Below are 22,448 nucleotides of genomic sequence, written 5' to 3'. Positions count from 1 at the left end.
ATGGATGGATGGATGGATGGATGAATAGATGGATGGACTGATGGACAAGCTGTGCTCACACTGAATTCCCTCCCAAGGTGACTGTGGACTCGCAGCCTGTGTGGCCACCTGTAAGCAGGTATGGGTTCAGAATCGAGGACACAGGCCACATGTACATGATCCTGACTCCCTCACACATCCAGATCCAGTGGCTCCACAGCTCAGGACTCATGATCGTGGAGGCCAGCAAAGCCAGCAAGGCCCAGGGCCATGGCCTATGTGGTAAGGTGGGACCCAGCTGGGGGGAGGGGATGCTTCCCAGGTCCACTTCTGCCTCCAGACATAATTCCTTCTGGAGCAGGAAAGGCTGTGACAGAATACCAGGCCAGAGGTGGGAGCAGGAGAGCTGCCAGGGCAGGGAAGCCTAATGTCTTGTGTCCTGGGGCCAAAGCTGCCAGTAGGGAGATAGTAGAGGGCTGTAGGGACTCACCTAGTTGTCACTTCAGCTGGGATTGTCTGTCAGCTTCCCTGACAGCCTCCTAATGTTGGATAATCCTCTCCATCTGCATGAGCCTGGGCATTTCACAGAGCACTTCCACACTCTTATCTCACTTATTCCTGGTAATCCACACAACAGCACTGAGAGATGGCCATTAGTATCCCCACTGAACTAAAGAAAAGGGACTCAGAGAGATTAAGTAGCTTAGCTAAGGGCACACAGCAGAGCTGCCACAATACACAGAACTAGCGCTCTTCAGACCACAACTTAATTGCAGAGAGCATGTCCTAAGGGATTGAATGTATTCTCATAAGGAAAAGAGCTACAGGACAAGCCTGGATGTGGGCTGCTGCTCATTTCTGGGGCATAAGCACATGGACACTCATGGGGCACTCCATGACAGGCTAACATGATTGTCATTATGGGTGAGCTAGAAACATTCATGACGCATACACGCACACACACATACACCCTCCATCCTCCACCTGCAGCCCTGGTGATCATTCACACATTCACATTCATGCCCCTCTGCATTCAAAATGCCCTCTACACATGCACTAACACATGCAGGTCAGCTCCATGCTCATTCTTTCCTTTGTTCAACGTGTATTTGCCATGTACCAGGCTCTAGGGATAAAACAGTGAACAAAACAGACAAAATTCCTGTTTTATGATGCTTCTGTTCTTACACCGAACACTTCTTACACACATGCCACCATCACCACCACCACCACCACTACCACCACCATCACCATCACCATCACTACCATCATCTTTTTCTCACCATTTCTTCCTTCTCTTCTGTTCATTTCCAGCAAACAGCACTGTGGTCAGCAGTACCCCGGTGAGCCAACTCCCTGGGATACCTTTGGGTCACCCCTCACTGACTTAAAGCCAAGACCCAAAGTGTGACCATGGGGACCATTAATAAGATATGAGAGTTTGCCTTTAATCATACTTTATATTCACAGAATGGTGGTTAGAGGTGTTGAAGCAGAAGTCAGATCATTTATATCTCCATTTTACTTGATAGAACATCTGACAGCTGGGCACCCTGCTAGAAAAACTTGGGGGAGTGCTGAGATAAATGAGAATCTAAAAGAAAATGAGTCTTTGCACTCAAAGAGCTACAATCTTTTGTGAAAGGCTGACCTGCAAGCCAGTGACTGTTACACAGATTTTGGAAGGTCATGGGTGGTGCATCTGAGGCATCCTTGAAGGAAGGACATCTGAGACAGTATTTCAGGCAGAGGGAGCAGCTTGAGCAGAGTTGTGGGCAGGAAAGTGTGTGTCTAGAGCACATAGATGGCGTGTGAGAGATAAGACCAGAAGTTTAGGTCACATTAAAAGCTGGGACAGATAAATTTCACCCTTACCCCCATCTCAGTGCCTTAACACAACAGAAGCTTATTTCTGGCATACATGAGTTCCCAAATGGATAGCAATGATTCAGAGATCCAGATTCCATCTATCTTCCGGTTCTGCCATGTTAACATGAGTTTCCAAATTTACAGGAGAGGAGGCAGTTGGGAAGGTTTTATGGACTAGGCCTGGAGGTAGTACTCGTCACCTTCACTCACATGCCATTGGCTGGGACTCAATCAGATGATCTCATCTAGCTGCAAGGGCATCTGGGAAAAATATACTGATGGCCCAGGCAAAAGAGGGAACAGTTGTTATAATTAGCTAGCAGTCACTGCTAAAGCAGATTTTTTGGGGGGTAGCTTTTTATTTTGCTGAAATATAGCAAAACTTATAAAAATTTAGAACTTGCAAAGATAGTATAAGATAATGCGTACATTTTACCCAGATTTACCAATGGTTCACATTTTACCCCATTTGCTTTTCTCCTTCTCTCTCTCTCTGTGTATACATTTTTATATGCACATTATATATATATATGTGTATGTATGCATTTTTCAGAACCATTTGAAAATAGCTTCAAGACATTGTATCCCTTTACCCCTAAATACATGTGTATTTCCTAAGAATAAAGACATTTTCTTTTACAACAGGTTTCCTAGTTTTCCTTCACTTAATTTCCCTCACCTGTAAAATGGGGATAATGCTATTATTGACCTCAAAGAACTGTGAAGAATACAAAAAGTGAGAGCTGACGACATGAGAGTGGTAGTGACGATCGTGGCTGTTGGGATTGTTTGGCCCCTTTCAGGTATCTGTGATGGAGATGCAGCCAATGACCTCACCCTGAAGGATGGCTCGGTGGTGGGTGGGGCTGAGGACCCTGCTCCCTTTCTGGACAGCTGGCAGGTGCCCAGCTCCCTGACCTCGGTGGGCCAGACCCGCTTCCGCCCAGACAGCTGTGCCACAACTGACTGCTCGCCCTGCCTTCGCATGGTGTCCAACCGCACCTTCAGTGCCTGCCACCGCTTTGTATGTGCCAACTGGGTCCAGCATTGGGGACACCTCCTGGGCTAACTGGGGATGGCAGTACCTACCTGCAGAGGCTCATTGTTCCTTCTGAGCAGGGAGGAGAGGAGTTGGGTCCTGGGATGTGTGGCATCAGAGTAAGCAGCACTGCCTGATGCATACCCCAGGTGTCTCCAGAGTCATTCTGTGAGCTGTGGATCCGGGACACCAAGTACGTGCAGCAGCCCTGCGTGGCCCTGACTGTGTACGTGGCCATGTGCCACAAATTTCACGTGTGCATCGAGTGGCGGCGTTCTGACTACTGCCGTGAGTTTGGGGGGCCAGGGGACCCTCCTTTGTGACTATTGCTCCCATCCCCTGTTAAAGTGGGAAAAGGCTCCCGGATGCAAATTCATGTACAGTTTCCCAGCTTTACTCATTCATGCATTTGTTACATTAGTAAATTTATAAATATTTTATATGTTTAATTTATATTTAATTTTTATATTAAATATAAAAGTATATACATTTTTATATTAATGAACACTTATTTATTGTAATTCATATGAATATATTAGCACATAGTAAGTGTATTGTCATTTAGTATTTACTTTCTTTGCATCTCTTCTCCGAAAGTGGAGTCTGCAACCATCGCCCCCTCCCAGGGTGGTTTTGAGGCTGTCGGGGAGAGTGTGCCGAGTGCTCACATAGGCCTCCCCCACCACCCCTGGACACCGTCCAGTATATCTTAGCTCCCTCTGCTTCTTTTTTTTGCTCATCTTTCTCTTCCTGCAGTCTTTCCCCTCTTTCCTGTAGAAAGGAGATGAGATCTGCCTCCTCCTTCCCCAATTAGGTTTGACTGGTGGGGTCTACAGGGGTGGCCTGGGGTAAAGTAGCTTGATTCATAAATGTGAACACATCCAGAAAGGCTGGGATTGGCTCACAGGAAGGCCACACCCACAATTTGACAAGCAAAAGAGGAAAAGACAAACGTCCTCTTGGGTTGTGTTCTTCAAACTGTGGATTCCAACTTAGTGAGAATGAAATCCGTTTAGGGGTCAGCACCAGCATTTAAAAAAATACAATAGAATCGAATGAAAAATACCAGTGTGTATTGCTCATAGAAAGTTTAAGTGTTATTTTGTAAAAGAGATTTTTTATTTTATATAGAAGTGATTTTCAATCCTAAATACTATTTGAAATCACTTAAGGAACTTGAAATGCATGGACCCCACAATCAGAGATTCAGTTGGCCTGGGGTGGGCTCCCTACAATGGTACCTCAAAAACTCCCAAGGGATTCTTGTGTAGTTGAATCTGAAGACCACTGTTCTACATGCTTGTGTGTATTGGGCCACAACGTAATATCTACTTTTTGCAGTCAAGGAAGTTTGAAAACACTGATCTAGAGCAAAGGGTTGGCAAACCTTTTTTGTAAGGAGCCAAATAGCAAATATTTGATGCTTTGTATGCCATATGGTCTCAGTCATAATCCTCAACTCTACCTTTTTAGTATGAAAACAGCCTTAGACAGAATATATATAAAGGAACAGGCATGACTGTGTTCCAATAAAACTTTGTTTGCAAAAACAGACAGTGGGCTGGATTTGGGCTGTGGGCTGTACTTTGCTGAGTCCTGATCTAAGGAAGGAGGTGATGTCACCAAGCCCTTTGACTTAGGCACTCTCTGCTGAGGCGTAGATGACACTCTGAGCCCCCTCCTCATCCCTTCTTATTCTTTCGGCCCTCAATGGGGAGCCCTGCCTGGGGTCTGAGGTAGGCCTGATGCCCACTGTGCCCCTGCAGCCTTCCTATGCTCCAGCGACTCCACATATCAAGCATGTGTGACGGCCTGTGAGCCTCCCAAGACATGCCAGGATGGGCTGCTAGGCCCTCTGGACCCGGAGCACTGCCAGGTGCTGGGCGAGGGCTGCGTCTGCTCCGAGGGCACCATCTTACACCGGCGCCACTCCGCACTCTGCATCTCGGAGGCCAAGTGCGGTAGGTTCTTCCGCTCCCTGGGCAGGGTCTCCAAAATTGACTTTGCCTCCTGCTGCCCATGGCTGAGACCCATCTGCAACCTTCTAGGTCTGCTTAGGGGTGGTCAGTACCCCAGGGAGAGTCTAGCCTGGGAAGGTCTGGGCTCCCCACCTTCCTCAGTCCCCTGCACCCTTCCATGCCCCTCTGCAGCCTGCACTGACAGCATGGGGGTGCCGAGGGCCCTGGGGGAGACCTGGAACAGCTCTCTCAGCGGCTGCTGCCAGCACCAGTGCCAAGCCCCAGACACCATTGTTGCGGTGGATCCGGGCTGCCCCGGCCCCCGCCCTGAGAGCTGCCCGCGATTTGGGGAGGTAGCCTTGCTCCTGCCCACCAAGGATCCCTGCTGCCTGGGGACTGTCTGTGGTGAGTGTCTGCCTTCACTTCCTTGGACCTCAACTGTAAAACAGTTAAAAGGCTCCAGCCATGCACACTCTCTCCAGTGGAGGAGAGAATGCCTGGGGGCAGGGGTAGAGGCTCAGGAGTCAGTGCAGGGAGTGCTGAGGAGCCAGGCAGCCTGACCACTCTTCCTCCCTGACTGTAGCCATGTGGCCTCAGGCAAATCAGTTCACATCCTCTGTGCCTTCGTTCATTCTCCCAGGACATGAGCTGACAATCGGGCCCATTTTTTGGGGTTGCTGTGAGATGGGGCGCATGTTGACAAATGTTAGGTCTTGCTGCTCTTCTGTCCCAGTTCTGAACCCTTGTGTGACCCTCAAAGCCTCATCTATGAGTGTGCATCCTGGGGGCAGTGGGGAGGAGTGGGACCAGGTGTCCAGGGGGTAGGCAGTGCTGGAGAGCAGTGGGGACATCCAGCCTCCAAGTGACAGGCCCTGTGGTCCCTGGGCCAGTGTGTAACCAGACTCTATGTGAGGGCCTCGCCCCCACCTGCCGCCCAGGCCACCGCCTCCTCACCCATTTCCAGGAGGACTCCTGCTGCCCCAGCTACAGCTGTGGTGAGAGGCCTGGGGCGGGGAGGGTGGGGACGGGCTGAGGGCAGTGGGGGGAGGACGGCTCTGGGGGCAGGTGCCCAGGTGTGGCCAGGCAGTTTCCTCTCCCAGAACCTAAATCCGGCCTTTTCCCCAGAGTGTGACCCAGATCTCTGCAAGGCAGAGCCGGTCCCCAGCTGCCGACAGGACCAGACCCTGATCGCAGGCCGCCTGGGGGACTCCTGCTGCACCTCCTACTTCTGTGGTGGGTCACCGCCAGTGCACACAGCTGGATCACAGTCTGCCAGCCTCACCCCTGTGTCCTTGGGCAGCTGGGAGGAAAGGCTGGGGGGTCTTCAGATGGGGTGGGCAATGGGAGAAAGACAAGCTCACTGTCCAGGAAACAGGGTGGGAGGAAGAGGACACCGGCCCCGTGTTACCCCCTAGATGACTGAGCAAGAGGAAACTGGTGCTTGTTCGGTGTAGTGGACGAGAGGGAGAACTTCCAGATTCTGATTCCAGAACGGGTCACATGAGACCATGCGATGCTGCTATTGGCTTAGCTCCTGCCACACTTGGGCTGTGGAGGAGCCCCTATGTAGGGACTACTGTTACAGCATTGACCCTCTTTCCCCTCAGCCTGCGGCGACTGTCCAGATCCCATCCCCGAGTGTCAGGAAGGGGAGGCGCTCACCGTGCACAGGAACACCACAGAGCTCTGCTGCCCTCTGTACCAGTGTGGTGAGTCCTGGCTGGGCACATGGTGGGCCGCAGTGGGAAGGGGCCCTTCACAGAGTCCTCGCCCCAGGACCAGTGGGAGTTGACCGGGGGCAACAGAGTGGGTGGTTAGCTCTGGAGGGCTGAGCAGCTGAAGCCAGGACGAGTGCAAGCCCACCTGAAGAAGCTGGGTTGGCCTGTCAGGCTGGAAGGTGGGAGGTCCAAGCCTGTCTGCTCCGTGGAGGCTCCTGAGGGCAGACAGAGGCTTGGGTTGAAGGACAAATGCTTGGGTCCCCCCATCCCCACAGCACTGATAAGAAGCCCTCATTCCCCAACTGACCCAAGGGCCCCCTTCAGGGTCCCTTTCGCCACTGTGTCGCCATAGTGCCTGCTCCTGGAGGCTGTATCACAGAAGGCCCCATGCTGCAAAGCCTCTGAAACTCTTTTATTTTGCAATGATAAAAAAAAAAGTATGCCTTTTCCAATATTTTTATAGGACCTGGTACCTGTATGTATGACACTATACATACATGTAGACATGGATAGTATGTACATATTATGTACTGTGTTCATAGTACCTTGATAGAGAATGCACTGTGTACATAGGACCTCAGTAGTAACTATTAAGCATAGTACAGCCAGCATTACGGACTGTTTGCTTTAATGGGTGAAAATGAACAAAATGGTTTGATTTAAATATGACTCAATTTACAAAAATTGCTTTACGCACGGATGATAGAAGCATGACGTTTTTTCTTACCCAGAGCAGAGTAGGAGAGGGGCCTCCATCAGGACACCCAAGGGCCGCCCTGATTGGTTCAATGTCAAGAGCCACCTTGGAAAAAATGTAGGCTCCCATCCCATCAGAGTTGCCCAGATGACCAGGCCCCACCTGACCAGGAGCTGTCTGGCCACTTGCCACAGTATTTGCAAGACTGATCTGAGCAGAGATTCACTATCCTTTCTCCTTCTCTTCTGTCTTTCTCTTTCTGTCATCACCTCACCCCTGAGCCATCCTTCTGTATTCACATTTCTTTCCATGTTTCTTGAGAGGCAGCCTAGTCATGTGGATGGAGTATGGGCATAGTCAGTCAGCCTCCGAGCCTCAGTTCTGCTCTCTACCAGCTGTGTGGCCCAGGGCAAGTTACTTAGTCTCCGAGCTGAGGTTGCTCATTTGTAAAATGGTGATGCTAGTACTTGCCTTGTGATTTGTAAAATGGTGATGCTAGTACCAGCTAGGGGCTGCTGTGGAGATTAGAGATAATTCATGTGAAGGACCTAATGGTCCTTGGTATGCAGTAGGTGCTCAAAAACAGAGGCTGTTGATATGATCACTTTCTCCCAATCTTCATCATACTTTTACATGACAAAAGCACTGTATGTGCATTGTAGAAAGTGCACATTGCAAGTAAATGCAAGAAAATGAAAATACCATCTTCCCACCTGCTGGATAATTCCATTGCCAATGCTTCAGTGGATACATACCCTTCCAGGTTCTCTCTACGCCTTCAAGTAGATGTAGTTTAGTAAAATCAGCTCATTCTGGATATGCTCTTTTTTTTTTTTTAACTGGCTGTTTTCAGTGAACAATCTCTACCTTTCCATGTTTACATTTTCAACTCTTATCATACCCAGTCCATGTTTCTTCTTGTTTGTCCAATCCAGGATCCTGTCCAGGACCATGCGTCATAATGATGTGCCTCACGTCTCTCTTACCCTAGCACAGGTCCCTTTTCCTGTAGGGCCTCCCACTGTGGAGTCCAGGCCATGCCCCTGCAGAGTCCCACCTTCTGGACTTAACCAGTTGCTTTCTTTTGGAGTTGCTTACCTGTTACCTAGTCCTCTGTGCTTCCTAAAACCGAAAGTTCCATCTAAGGCTTGATGGGTTCGAGTTAAAAATTTGGGGCTAGACAGTATGTGTGTGAGTTTCATAGCACATCACATCAGGTGCCAGACACTGGCTGAGCCACTAGAACTGATGTTAACGTTGGCCCAGATTAGGGTGATGGCCGTGATCCTAAGATCTCTCCATTTTACATTTTTCCTCTTCCAACCAGAAAATAGCCTATTACTTTGGCACTATAACAATGTCCTTCTCCCTCATTTTTTGGAACACCATTTGATAATCCTTGCTTGTGCCAATAACTTTATTAGTAAATCAAGTACGTATTATGGTTTTCAGATCCTTACCTTCGGTGCTGACCCTTGCTCCTCCCTATCCATCAAAATGTTGCACCCTGGGAGTTCCCTCACCCCTTGCCTTGTTCTCTCAGCAAATGAGAATGGCCAAGGAATCCAGAACTGAGAAAAGTCAGCCTGAAGACTAGGAAGAAAGGAAGTGTGGGCCCAGCAGGGTAGCGTCAGCTGAAGCAGGGCAGGCTCAGGTGGGCCCCAAGTGGATGACATTTCCACAGGGTGGGAAATGTGTTGACAGAGCGGGATGGTCCCCATTCGCAGACCTTACCCTAATGGCTGGCTCTCCTCTGACCACCTCTTGCAGGGTGATTCCAGGCTGGGGAGCCCCAGTTTAATGAGCCTGAGATTCTGACCCTGTCACGTCACCAGTGCCTCACAGGCACAGCACCAGGACCTGAAGTAGCTCCCTGGGGAGATTTTGGATGCCCAGACTCTTCCCTGGGGCTCTGAGGACAGTGGGGGTCACTAAGGAGGAGGCAGGGGGTAGCCCCTCTTAGCCAGCATTGCCCTTCTGAGAATTCACAGCCCCAGGTATCTGTGACTGACGCGCTGCCTGCCTCTCCTCCCCCACAGTGTGTGAGAGCTTTCGTTGTCCCCAAGTGCAGTGTGGCCTGGGCACTGCCCTGGTGGAGGTGTGGAGCCCCGACCGCTGCTGCCCCTACAAGTCCTGTGGTAAGTCAGTGGTCAGGACAGCCTATCCAGCTGGAGATCCAGTGGCCCTGCTGAGAAGAGGGGCTGGGGGAGCCCTGCCCACCACTGTCCACTTTTCTCAGATCCGTCCCCTGCAGAGTCTCTGGAGGAAGCTCCAGAATCAGCTTCCTCCTGCATCGGCTCTCTGAGTGCTGAGTGTTCCTACAGACGTTTCCCTCTAGTATAAAAGAAGGAAAAAGCAAGTTTCTCATTCCAAAGAGGGTTTCCATCTTAAAAAGTCCTTACTGAAACCACCTTTAACAAAAACATAATTTTTTTATGAGACAAAGTTTTGCTCTTGTCACCCAGGCTGGAGTGCAATGGTGCGATCTTGGCTCACCACAACCTCCACCTCCTGAGTTCAAGTGATTCTCCTGCCTCAGCCTCCCAAGTAGCTGGGATTACAGGCATGCACCACCACACCCAGCTAATTTTGTATTTTTAGTAGAGATGGGGTTACTCCATGTTGATCAGGCTGGTCTCAAACTCCCGACCTCAGGTGATCCACCCGCCTCAGCCTCTCAAAGTGCTGGGATCCACCACGCCCTGCCTCAAAAACATAATTTTTGTTAAAATTCACCTCACATGCTTTTGGGAAACAGGTGGGAATGTCAGTGATCAATAATAAAAACCAGTGAATTTTATATAAAAATGTGATTTTTAAAGAGTCAAGAAGCTCTATTTTGCATCTGGATATTTTGTGTGTCTTTTTCTAGGCTTCACTGGAATGTAAACTTCATGAGGCAGGGATTTTAGTCTGTTTCATTCATTGCTATGTCCCCAGAGTACAGAATAAAGCTCAGCATATAGTAGATGCTTAAAACTATTTGTTGCATGAACGAGTGACTCACTCAGAAGAGTGTTCACAGCGACTCTGGCCTGGAGTGCTCAGTCCCCGATGCAGCTGGAGCAGTGGACTCTTAAGTTTGTTAGCAGTGCTCAGACATCAGCTCGCTCACAGATAAGACCTGCTATGGGGAAAGGCTGGGAGCAGCAAAACTGAGCTTGCGGGAACATGGATGTGGGAAATGTAGGTGGTCAGAAGTTCCACCCATGCCATGTTTATTCCCAGAGAGGCCCTGCCTCTGCTCTAGAATAGGCTCTGGACCAGGTGGAAGGATGAATCCAGGTGACAAAAGGAAAGCTGTGATTGCCCACCTGCCTCTTTATCCTCACTCCACACCCAGTGGAGAGCTTGGTGTTCAGAAACCATCACTGCTCACCTGCCTAACCAGGGGAGCTGCAGGCCTCCTCCTGCCTCCAGGGATGGAAGGAGGCTGAGCTTTGGGCCTCTTCCTCTCCTCTCCCAGGCCTGGCCTGGAGCTGGGGCTTCAGAGGAGGGTGTGTGCCAGCAGTGAGAGGTCCAGGGTACCCAGGGGATTTCCACCTGGACACCTCTGATGAAGTGGGGCCGGGCCCTTGTGTTTTTCAGAGTGTGACTGTGACACAATCCCAGTGCCCCGGTGCCATCTGGTATGGAGACCCTCCTCCTTCAACACTCCCTGGTCTGCTCCCCTTTCCTTTCCTCTCTATCCCCTCCCCTAGAGAACCTACTCCTTTAATCTACTGCAAGGAACCCAGGGTTGCAAGTCAGCATTCTTGTCCCAGGCTCCACCACTGGCTTTCTGGGTATGGTGGCCTCCTTTGTAAAGTGGGCATAATCATGCTTTAGAGTTGTGGTAAGGATTAAGTACAATGATGATGATGAAAATTATCATGAAGGTGATGGTGATGATGCTGATGGTGGCGATGATGGTGGGGACAGTGAGGATGGTGGTGGTGGTGACAATGGTGATAGTGAAATGATGATGGTGGTGATGGGGACGGTGAGGATGATGGTGGTGGTGATGGTGATAATGCAGTGGTGATGGGGACGGTGAGGATGATGGTGGTGGTGATGGTGATATTGCAGTGGTGATGGTGGTGGTGGGGACGGTGAGGATGATGGTGGTGGTGGTGATGGTGATATTGCAGTGGTGACGGTGGTAGTAGGGATGGTGAGGATGATGGTGGTGGTGATGGTGATATTGCAGTGGTGATGGTGGTGGGGACGGTGAGGATGATGGTGGTGGAGATGGTGATAATGCAGTGGTGACGGTGGTGGTGGGGACGGTGAGGATGATGGTGGTGGTGATGGTGATATTGCAGTGGTGATGGTGGTGGTGGGGACGGTGAGGATGATGGTGGTGGTGGGGATGGTGAGGATGAGGGTGATGGTGGTGATGGTGATAATGCAGTGGTGACAGTGGTGGTGGGGATGGTGAGGATGATGGTGGTGGTGGTGAAGAAGATGATGATGATGATAATGACAATCATGACAGTAGCTAATGTTTATCGAGAGCTTACTAAATGCCAGGAACTTTCCTAGGCCTTTTGTGTATTATTTATTCTCACGACAACCCATGAGGTTGATTCTGTTGTTTTCTCAATTCTGCAAATGAGGAAGCCAAGGTTAAGGTCACGAAGCTGGTATATCACAGAGCCAGGGCTGACACCCAGGAAATCTGTCTCTAGAAACCATGCCCTTAGCCACCAGGCTGCATGGCCACTGAGGGAAAATACTTTAAGAAATGTGAAGTCATTTTACAGTCCTTTTCTGAATTACATGTAACCCTCCCCACTCCAGCACACATTTCCTCTCACTCTGTCCACCATCCCTCTCCTCCTTCTCTTAAAATTGCTGAAGAAAGGTGAGAAGTAGTGTGAGCCAACCGGGAATTTGTCCCTCACTGAGAAAGGGGAGGACACTGGATGGCATTCCTCATCAGGGAGGCCCAAAGACTAAGCTTCCAGGGTGCTCAGGGGCCCCAGGCCTGCCAGCCCCCCTCCTGCCCACCACAGGGAGGGACTGACATAGAGAGGGCCCAGGTGGCAGACTGCTCCTGAGGGCCAGGCTGGCCCCGACCCTGGGGTGCTGACTGCCTCTGCTCCACCCAGTGGGAGAAATCCCAGCTGGACGAGGAGTTCATGCACAGCGTGGAGAATGTGTGTGGCTGCGCCAAGTACGAGTGTGGTGAGTGGGGAAAGCCTCAGGGCAGAGGCAGGCTTGGGGGGTGCGGGTGCCTGGGCTCTGGACAACCGTGGCCACCCTGCATGCCCATCCAGTGAAGGCCCCGGTGTGTCTGAGCCGCGAGCTGGGCGTGATGCAGCCGGGCCAGACAGTGGTGGAGCTCTCGGCAGATGGCGTGTGCCACACCTCCCGCTGCACTGCCGTGCTTGACCCTCTCACCAGCTTCTACCAGATCAACACCACCTCGGTGCTGTGTGACATCCACTGCGAGGCGGTAGGGTGCAGCCCAGGGTAGGCGGGTGGGGTCAGGAGGGCTGCCCTGGCAGACTCTGGGTGCTCCAGGAACCAGAGGGGCCCTTGAAGCTGGCCTACACCCCCAAGACAAGTCAGAAGGGCCCTCAGAGACCTCTGTAGAAAGTACTGAGAAAGGGACTGGGTTGGGAGAGGCCAGGAGGGGAACAGTAAGGGACAGATTTAGGGCCTGGCAAGGGTGGGTGTTGAAAAAGAGAGCACACACTTATTAGGTGCCTGCTGAATGCCTGGCACATTCCCTGTCCCTTTGGTTTGCATGCCTGTGTTGCTATTATTTGGGGAGTACTTCATGCCCAGAACTTAGGTTGGTGACTCGCTTCTAGTAAGGGCCAAATAGATATTAGTTGGATAAAGAGGGTGAGAATTATTCCCATTTTTCAGAGGAGAAAACTGAGGTTTAGGGAGGCTGTCATTTGTCCAAAGTCCTACAGGAACTGAGACTCAAATTGAGGTCTGTCTAGAATAAAAACTGGCATTGTTACTTACTAGAAATGCCTTTGAAAGGGTGGAGATGCTCTTTGCTTTAAGGGAGGCTCAGGGTAGATAAAGGGGCAACTAGCTGCCTGAGAAGAAGGCTGGGATCTCCTCTTCCCGAGCACCTACAGAGGGCACTTCCGGGCTCCTGGATCCCTTACAGATAAGCAAGCAGTGGGAGAGCCATGGTGGAGGTGGCAACTGGCTGAGGCCCACCCCGCCCTGGCCTACAGAACCAGGAGTACGAGCACCCACGGGACCTCGCTGCCTGCTGCGGCTCCTGCAGGAACGTGTCCTGTCTCTTCACCTTCCCCAATGGCACCACCTCCCTGTTCTTGGTAAGAAGCCCCCTTTCTGCCCACCGAGGAGGGTGTCCCAGGAGGGAACACCAGGACTAGAACCCTCTCTGGCTCCCAGGCCAGGGCTGGGTACAAACAGGCTCCCAGACTCTGGGTTTGCTCAGGCTGTCCATCCGATTACAGCCCCCATCACCCACTTCTGTGCCCTCCAGCCTGGGGCATCCTGGATCACAGACTGCACCCGCCACCACTGCAGCAGCACTCCCCTGGGTGCCGTGCTCGTCCGCTCTCCCATCAGCTGCCCACCGCTCAACGAGACCGAGTGTGCCAAGGTCTGTGTCTCCTTTTCCACTGAGGCCGTAGGCCAGGGGCATCCGCTGTCTCACTGGTGGTGGGGTGGGGGCCCTGTGTGCAGGAGTGTGGAAGAGGGGCTCCCTGGAGCCTGTGCCTGCACTGCCACCCCAAATCCACATCACTGTCTCTGCATTTCTTTTTGCCCTAACCACATCACACCCTGCCTCTTCACACATCACATGACCACATGCAGATGTGCACAAACACACACTGTTACATGTTCTAGGCCCACTCAGATAGACACCAGCACAGATCACCAGCCACTCACACACCATGCACTCCAGGGACATTCACACACTCGGCATGCCAGTGCCCACACCACGCGTCATCACACCCCAAGGCACTCACATAAGCACACTCTTGCACACACATGCCACGCAGATGCACAGTTCAGTCCTTTGATGGCCGGTAGTGCCTAGCACTAGCATGGACAGCTGTCAGTATGGGCACACCTCAGAGAAAAGGATTTCCTGGAAGGCTTGGGGTTGTCGTTGAATTATTAAAGTTCCTAAGATTAACAGTGGGCATTTAAAGATTTCTGATTCTTCCCTAGGAAACTAATATACACACACTCTTGACACTCTCATACACACACCCACACATGCAAAATCACACACACATACTGGGACCCCCCCAAACACACACACTTATGCACAAAGAACTGCCCCATCCATTGTTCTCCTCATTTCAGCATAGAGGAGGAGAGCTTTATGGGATACTTGCCCCCATTTTAGAGATGGGAAAACTAAGCCTAGAGGCAAAGGATGATTTGTTTGGGGCTGAGGTAGAGCCCAGGTCACTGACCCAAGTGGGTGAGCCCCGCACCCCTCCCCTCCCTGACCCTCTGTGCTGGGAAGCACTGGTGGTGGGGTAGGCAGTGGAAGGTGTGAGGGGAGCTGCCCCAGGAAAGATAGGAGGCCCTGCACCATCTTGATCCAGGCTCCAGCCCCAAGGGGGCCATGGACAACCTTAGTGCCAGCTGTCCCCACCCATCAGCTTGGCCCCTCTGGCTCTCCTATGGCCTGACAAGGGGCCCATGCTCCTGGCCTGGGGCATCTCAGGGAAAGAAGAGTCAAGACTCCTGTACTCTGCCTGTTTCTGGGATCTTGGCTCTGGGCCTGGACAGGGGTCTCCACCCCTACCTTCCCTAACCTCTTCTCTCTAGGTTGGGGGCTCCGTGGTACCTTCCTTGGAAGGATGCTGCAGGACCTGTGAGTGAGCATGGTGGGCGCCCAGGGGTGAGGGGCTCTGGTGGGGGCACAGGGTGTCATGTCAGGGAACAGAGGACCAGGTTCCTGGCCTGGCACCTAAAATGCTAGCTCTTCAGGGCTGAGTAGATGAAGGAATAACAGCCTCACCATGGGTCTCATGGCACTGGCACAGATAAGCATGTGGCCAGAAGCCATGTTTGTGTCCTTGTTCCTATATAAAGACTCTGCTTCTTGTTGGAGCCAGAGGACATTGGGGCATAGCATTCAGGAGGTCAGTAGCTCACCAGTTACTCTGCCTCCTCCTGCCTCTGCCAAGGCCCCCAACCCAGATGCCCCCACATGCATTCTCCCTGTGGTCAGATGCCCTGATCTTGGAGGAGCCTCCTGGGTGGGATTCGGGCCTCCAGGGCCCCTGACTGAGTCTGAGTGCGAGCTCTGTGCACCTCTGCTGATACCTGGCTCCCAATCCCTGGCCAGCCAGAACCACAGCCCCCAATCGCATGCACATGCACGTCCCAGTCAGCCGCCACTTTCCACCACCTTCAATCCCCACCCACGTCTTTCCCGTGGGCCTGCCCTCCTCCTAGGGTGCTCAGACCCCATCTTCAGAAGGCAGTAGAACCTAGGGCCCTGTTATGTCCAGTTCACATATTCCAAGAAAGCTGGGCTTGGGGCCTCATTGGCTGATCCCTGACCCACAAACTCATGTTCCCTGAATGTCCCATGTGCCCCTGTGTGATCTGCACCCCATGTCCCTGTCCCCAGGTTCCCCGGGGACCCTGTTTCCTGTGGTCCCCATTAGTCCTGCCTCTCCTCCACGGGTTAGTGTCCACTGCCGCCCTGGTACTCTTCTCAGAAGCCCACTGGACTGGAGGCAGGCAGCTGCATTGCTATGTCCAGCAATGTCCCTTCTGCTAGGTGGCCTGAGCTCTGGGGGCAGTGGGGGGGCCCTACTCTCCCCTCTGGCACAAGCCATTGGGCCCACAGTGCATGCTGGGTAGTGATCTGTATCCCCTGGGCTTGCATGGGAAAGCTTCAGCAGGGCCCGCTCACCTGGACTGCCCTGGACCGCCACCACTTTGCTCTGCTGGTCACTCAGCCAGTCTCAGTCCAGGACCCAAAGGGCCATGTCAAGACAGCCCTTAGTTCTCTTGCCTTCTGGAGCAGAGAGGGAAGACAAAGTGGACTTAGCTCTGGCCAGAAATCATCTAGCTGCTATAGTAGGAAACCTCTGTGGTGAGGCTCAGAGACCAGAAGAAAAGATTTCATTCAATTTCTAGAGGGATTCCTGGGGTTACAGAGTGAGTCTATGTACCTGACAAATATTTGTGGAGTTCCAACTATGCACCAGGCACTGTTCTAGGCACTGTAGAGCCTTGCAGAGCTGACATTTAGTGAGAGAGACAGAATAACAAGTATAAAATTATATACGAGTATAAATATATATATGGATGCATTGAGTTTTGTGGGGCCTGAAGCTTATGCAATGCAGGGGCCTTCAATAAGAAGAATACAAAATGTACAAATTCACATTAAGCCATGAAAGGAAATATTTATTTAAAATGAGAAAAGACCTTACAACAAATTCTGGAAGGGGCCTGTGCAAAAGAAGGCCCTAAAGCTTATGATTCAACATCGTAATTATAGATGTGTCTCTGACAGGACAGTGATTGTGTCCTGGACAAATATAAGCAAGGGAGGGGTTATGGAGGTAGGACTGGATGGAGGCAATGAGTTGCAACTTCAAGAAGGGGGATCAGGTAAAGCCTGGGAGAGGAGATAGCCAATTGCTGAAGGAGGTGAGGGTATGAATGAGCCACAAGCCTGGTTGTCCTGTGAGAGGCGTGGTCCAGGCAGAGGAAACCCCACACTGGTTAATTTCCATCCCTGTAACAGCTCTGTTAGATGGGCGAATCCCTGGCCCAGTTTGATAGCTATGGAAACCAAACAAAGCATCCTACTAGAGTGAAGCATCCCACTTGAGATAGGGGTTTCTCTTCATTCAGGAAATTACAGAATCTTAATGCTAGAAGCCCTCTCAGGATGGGAAAATGCAGAGAGGGGTAAGGGTAAGGTTGCCAACACAGCTTAGAGACCGGTTTTGGGGCTGGGGTCGGGAGGCAGCCTCACTCTGTCCCCAGATTCTCCTCTGCCCTAGCACAGAGTCCTCAAGGGGGCCCTGTGGCCTAGGCCTCCTGGGCAGCTTCCTGCCTCACTGGCTCACACTGCTCTGTCTCTGCCTCCCTGACCCTGCCTCCTTCCAGGGCATTGGGTTAAAAGGCTTTCCCCGATGGGGAGGGGCACTAATGCATGGGTGCTAATGCTGGAAGAGAGACCCTCCAGCATGCCCTGGGCTGGCCCATCCTGCTGCTCCCAAGAAGCCTGTCTTGGCCACAGCTACCTCATCCCCTGTCCCCCTAGGTAAAGAGGATGGGCGCTCCTGCAAGAAGGTGACCATCCGCATGACCATCCGCAAGAATGAATGCAGGAGCAACACCCCTGTGCGTGGTGCCCGCAAGGCAGTGGGGCAGCATAAGATGGGGATGGGGGGGTTGGGGGTGTGAATGCCACAGACTGCCTCACTGGCCTTCCCATTCCAGGTGAACCTGGTGTCCTGCGATGGGAGGTGCCCATCCGCCAGCATCTACAACTACAACATCAACACCTATGCCCGCTTCTGCAAGTGCTGCCGCGAGGTGGGCCTGCAGCGGCGTGCTGTGCAGCTCTTCTGTGCCACCAATGCCAGCTGGGTGCCCTACACTGTGCAGGAGCCCACCGACTGTGCCTGCCAGTGGTCCTGAGGCCTGGGAGCCCCGGCTAGCTGGACCACCTCTGCCGCCCCAACTTTCTGTTTCCAGTTGGCCCAATGAATGGGGATATTAAAGGTGGGAGAAATCTGGCCCTTGCTGAGCATGGAATGGTGGCCAAAGGTCACAGGAGTGACCAGAATGGGTCACCCTTGTCCATCCTGGCTCCCTTTCTGGGCTCCCCATTTTCCACAAGTGGGAAAGTGACACAGGTGAGTGCTCAGGGAGCTCACCTCTGTCTCTGGCTTGAGATGGAAAATAGGCTTTAGGTCCAGGGGCAGCAGCCTCTGAACTTCTGAACCCTGGCCACAGCTGTTGGTGGAGGGGGTGAGAGCTGTGGGCAGGTACCTACATGGGTACCACAAGACCAAGCACAGGGGCAGGATGCAGTGGCCCATTCTCTTGGCCTTTTTGACTACAGAAGTAAAAGGAAAGAGGGCTGTGCCTGCAGCACTCAGGCCTGCAGATAGCTGCCCAGAAGAGTTCCCAAAAGCAAAGATGGTAGATTCCAGGGCCCAGGTCCTCTCACCAAGATCTGTGAAGTCAGAGTGAGCTCAGTGACCTTCACATCCCCTGTAGTCCCAAGAAAGGTGCCTGATGTCCTGGCAGTGATATGGTAATTGAGGAAAGGATTTGGAAGACTCAAGCCTGTATCTTTACACCAAGACAACCTTCCCAGCAGGTGGGCCGGCCTTGTGAGGTGGTGGTGGAGTGAAACCCTCAGCGAGAGCCCAGCACTACTCATTTAGGATGCTGATTGGCGGCCCATGCCTCGAGGCTCTAGGTTGCTGAGGGGGTTCCTTCAGCCTGTAAGTGCAGCTCCAGGCTTTGCAGTGCGCCTTTTCTCCAAGGCCATGGCAGAGTTGAGCTCAGAGGAGCCTGAATATGGGTTTTGTGGCTCAGCCAGTGCCAGCCTCTGTGCTCCATGGGACTGTTTAGAGAGTGTCTGTTGGTGTCAGTGGAAAACACGGCCCCAGCATCCCTGAGCACTTGTGAACTGAGCCTTGTCACTCAACCACACCCCACTCTGCAAGTCTCCCACCCCTGTGCCACCTTGTGCCATGTGGATCCGAAGGGTACGAACATGAAGTTGTGCAGGCCCCAGCACTGCCCTGTGTGTCTGAAGATATGTGGCCTGGATGCCCCTTGCAGTGAGGAGGCTGTTCCAGGATGGTCCCCTGCTGTTCCCAAGCTTTGTTGTGCCCATATCCGTGTTCTGTTTGGTGTCAATAAAGGAAGACTTCAGGTCTTTGAGCATCTCTGAGGGAGCCAGGTTTGCTTTGAACTTGAAGGAGTGCCCACTGTGAAGACTATTTTATGGCCCTGGACATCAGTATCATGCCCCACTCACAACAGAGCCATTGGTGGGGGTTTGCTGGTTGGAATTGAATGGACTGGAGACTGGCTTCTAGAGGAAAGGGATGAGGAGAAGGAAGAGGACACTGGGAGCTGGGGTGCTGGCACCCAGGCGAGGGACTGAGGAGTGATCCTGGTTCTGTGGGCTGAGACAGATGCTCCTCACACGAGATGTGGATGGGGCAGACCCAGACAGCAGGTTTCATATTGACCGCTTAACGTTTCTCTATTTCTTTCCTTGTTGTTCTCCCAATGAGTTCAGTACATTTTTGCAGCCATGTGAGCTGTGCTAGGGTTAGGGAGCATCCAGGGATGGGTTCTCAGTGATGTTTCACCTGTGAAAGACCATTGGGACACCTAAGGAGCAAGTGGGAGGGTGCTTTCCTGGGTTGTCCATGTGGGAAGGAGGAGGAGGTGGGCTAGGAAAGCAGCCCTCAGTCATAGGGGAAACTCCTAGGGGGGTCAGGGCTTACAGTGCAAGCACTTCACCCTGCCTAGAGAAGGCAGAACATCTTTTTTTGAACTAAACTTGGAAGACTTGGCTTTTATTTCATAAGTAAGCTCTTCTTATGGTGCATCTGTCTGATAACATGGACACTGCATCTTTTCCTAATGAAAATGAATTTTCCTAATGAAACTTTAAGGCTTCATAAGCAGCACATTTCTAAATAATCAATGGATCAAATAAGAAATCAGTATGGAAATTGGACAACATTTTGATATGTGTGATTTTGAAATTATGACACATTAACCTGTGAGATGCAGCTAAAGCAGTACTTAGAGAAACATTTATAGTCTTAAATGCGTATGTCACACTTGTTAATTTCTCATCATTACAGCTAGAGATGGGGTGGGACAATGTTTCCAAACTTCTCTATCAGGGATGATGATCTATTATCTCCTTAGCTACACACACTTCATAAATCAATAGTTTTCAGAGTTTTGAACCCTGATTTCAACAGAACATGACTTTAAACAGAACATGGCCTTCAAAGAGAATTGGGTTTAAAATCCTGGTTCTCTTACATGGCAAGATGTTTCAACTAAGACAGAAGGAAGTTATTTAGCCATTGCTGGAGTCCCAGTGTTCCTGGCTGTTCATTCTTCACCTCACCACCCTTCCTATCTGTTTATGTCCAGTTATGGGAAAGCAGCTTTGAACAGGCCACTCCTCATCAGCTGTCACTTAGACAGAGGCAGACAGCACCAGGTCAAGTCAGCCAGCCTTGGCTCAACGTCTTTCTGCAGTCTCAATTCGGGAGGGTGGCTCCAGGCTTTCAGACGCCTGTTCCCCACATCTGACCTGTTGTTGGTGACCCAGCTTCAGTGTCCTGGCCCTCCTCGGCTCCAGTTGGCAGCAGTTCTCAGCCCTCCTGCTGTGCTCCCACTGTGTCCTCACAGATGGCCATAGCTCCTGGTGATCACACCCTTCTGCTGGAGTCCCAGCATGCCTGGATGCTCACCCCCCACCTCGCCTCCACTCCCTCTCAGGCAACCCCTCCTGCCTACTCCTACTGGAAGCCAACTTCTCACTCTAAACTTTTGGTCAAAATTCCCAGTCCTATTCTCCTAGATCCCTCCTGGGGATACTGACTTTTTCTTTCAGGATAAGACAATTTAGTGAAAGACTAACAAGAGGAAAATCTCCAACCCTGCCTTGCAATGTGGGGAAGGCAGGAAATAGTAAAGACTTTGAACCTTAATTAGTGTTGTCCACTGCCCTCCAAAAAACCAGTGCCCACAGTGTTGATATGAGTGTTCATATCAAATAGATAGAATTTGAAGATGGTGATTTAAATGTAAAGTACACATCCCGTTTAACTAAGTCATCTTATTTCTAGACAGCTATGGAAGGCTGAATAATGGCCCTCCAAAGATGTCCATGTCTTAATTCTTAAATCTTTCAAATATTTATATTATGTTACATGGTAAAAGGGACTTTGCAGATGTGATCAAGGACCTTGAGATAAGAGGATTATCCTGGATCATCCAGGAAGGTCCATGGTAATCACAGGGGTCCTTATATAAGAGAAGCAGGCAGGTCAGAGTCAGAGAGGGGAGACGGGATGACAGAAGCGAGGTTGGAGTGATGTACTTTGAAGTTGGAGCAAGGGGCCATTGGCCAAGAAATCCAGGCAGCCTCTGGAAGCTAGAAAATCAAGGAACTGGATTCTCTATCCTAAAGCCCAGAGAAGGAACACTGGCAGGCTGCCCCCTTGATTTTAGCTCAGTGAAGCTGACTTCATACTTCTGACTTCTCCAACTGTAATAGAATAAACGGGTGTGTTTCAAGCCCCTAAATGTGTGGCAGTTTGTTACAGGAGCAATAGGAAGCAAATAGCATCAAAAGAAAGAATTCCTAGAGGCATGTACCAGGATGTTTATTGCAGCATTGTTCCAAGTTTTAAAAATTAGTAACAACTGCAAATGCCTGTCAGTAGGCAAGGATTAAACAACCTGGTGCAGCCATGCTCGTGAATATTACATAGCCTTTTTGGGTACTGACATGCTGGGCTCTCCAGGATACGTTAAATGATGATAGGAAATTGTAGGTTGGTTCACACAGAATGATTCCTCCCTTATGCACCTGTGCAGGTAATATGCAGACAGACACACACACACACACACACACACACACACACACACACACACACACACACAGTCTCATTCCCTTGAAGAGTTTTCAGGATTGAGGAAGGTCCTTCCTGGCTGTTGGGCCACCAGCTGGTTGAGTGGCAACTTTGGTCCTAGAACAGCCTTTTTGGATCGGGAGAGCCTCAGAAAAGACCAGAATAGACTGAAGGCCCTAGGGACATCCGCGGCATCTCCCCCATTTCTGTTTCCTCCCACACTCTGTGCATGACTTAAAGCTTGAGGCAACCACAGCGGCCACACACAGGTGAGGAAACAGAAGCCCCGGGACCAGCGGGGCCACTGAGAGAGTTGGTGGCTGAGCAGGTCGGCTGCCCAGCCTGCAGCCCCCTGTGACGTATTTGCAAACACGAGGAGTTTTGAGCTGCAGAACCATCCCATTCTCCGTGGTGCAGGCTCAAGTTCCCGCCCTGATTTTCTGGGCTTAATCCTCTTCCTGTGGAAATCAATAAGGACATTGTGATGGAATGATTCACGTTCAAGGTCAGGCCGGAGCAAATTGGAGGCGACATGCTGATTTTACTACCCTTACTGCGAGGAGAGCCAATCCTGCTCAC

At 51.3% G+C, this 22,448-nt stretch overlaps 1 protein-coding gene across 1 annotated transcript in view; it reads left to right on the top strand.

Annotated features, from left to right (window-relative positions):
* OTOG (otogelin) overlaps positions 1-17,975 on the top strand; it is a 95,812-nt gene extending 77,837 nt beyond the window's left edge. Inside the window, exons 40-56 of the mRNA XM_021675174.2 lie at positions 78-261; positions 2,652-2,872; positions 3,037-3,175; positions 4,654-4,848; positions 5,038-5,250; positions 5,736-5,840; positions 5,971-6,078; positions 6,453-6,554; positions 9,300-9,398; positions 10,849-10,889; positions 12,354-12,429; positions 12,522-12,700; positions 13,446-13,550; positions 13,724-13,843; positions 15,031-15,076; positions 17,498-17,577; positions 17,677-17,975. Of these exons, the coding sequence (XP_021530849.2) occupies positions 78-261; positions 2,652-2,872; positions 3,037-3,175; positions 4,654-4,848; positions 5,038-5,250; positions 5,736-5,840; positions 5,971-6,078; positions 6,453-6,554; positions 9,300-9,398; positions 10,849-10,889; positions 12,354-12,429; positions 12,522-12,700; positions 13,446-13,550; positions 13,724-13,843; positions 15,031-15,076; positions 17,498-17,577; positions 17,677-17,877 (2,214 nt within the window). The 3' untranslated portion in view covers positions 17,878-17,975. The remainder of the gene's footprint in view (positions 1-77; positions 262-2,651; positions 2,873-3,036; positions 3,176-4,653; positions 4,849-5,037; positions 5,251-5,735; positions 5,841-5,970; positions 6,079-6,452; positions 6,555-9,299; positions 9,399-10,848; positions 10,890-12,353; positions 12,430-12,521; positions 12,701-13,445; positions 13,551-13,723; positions 13,844-15,030; positions 15,077-17,497; positions 17,578-17,676) is intronic.
* The last annotated feature ends 4,473 nt before the right edge of the window (positions 17,976-22,448 follow it).

The sequence above is a fragment of the Aotus nancymaae genome, unplaced genomic scaffold (assembly GCF_030222135.1).
Source record: "Aotus nancymaae isolate 86718 unplaced genomic scaffold, 86718_ANA_hifiasm-v0.15.2.pri h1tg000059l, whole genome shotgun sequence".
Classification (NCBI taxonomy): domain Eukaryota; kingdom Metazoa; phylum Chordata; class Mammalia; order Primates; family Aotidae; genus Aotus; species Aotus nancymaae.
Note: the sequence above shows the minus strand (reverse complement) of the source record. Positions and strands in the feature narration are given on the sequence as shown.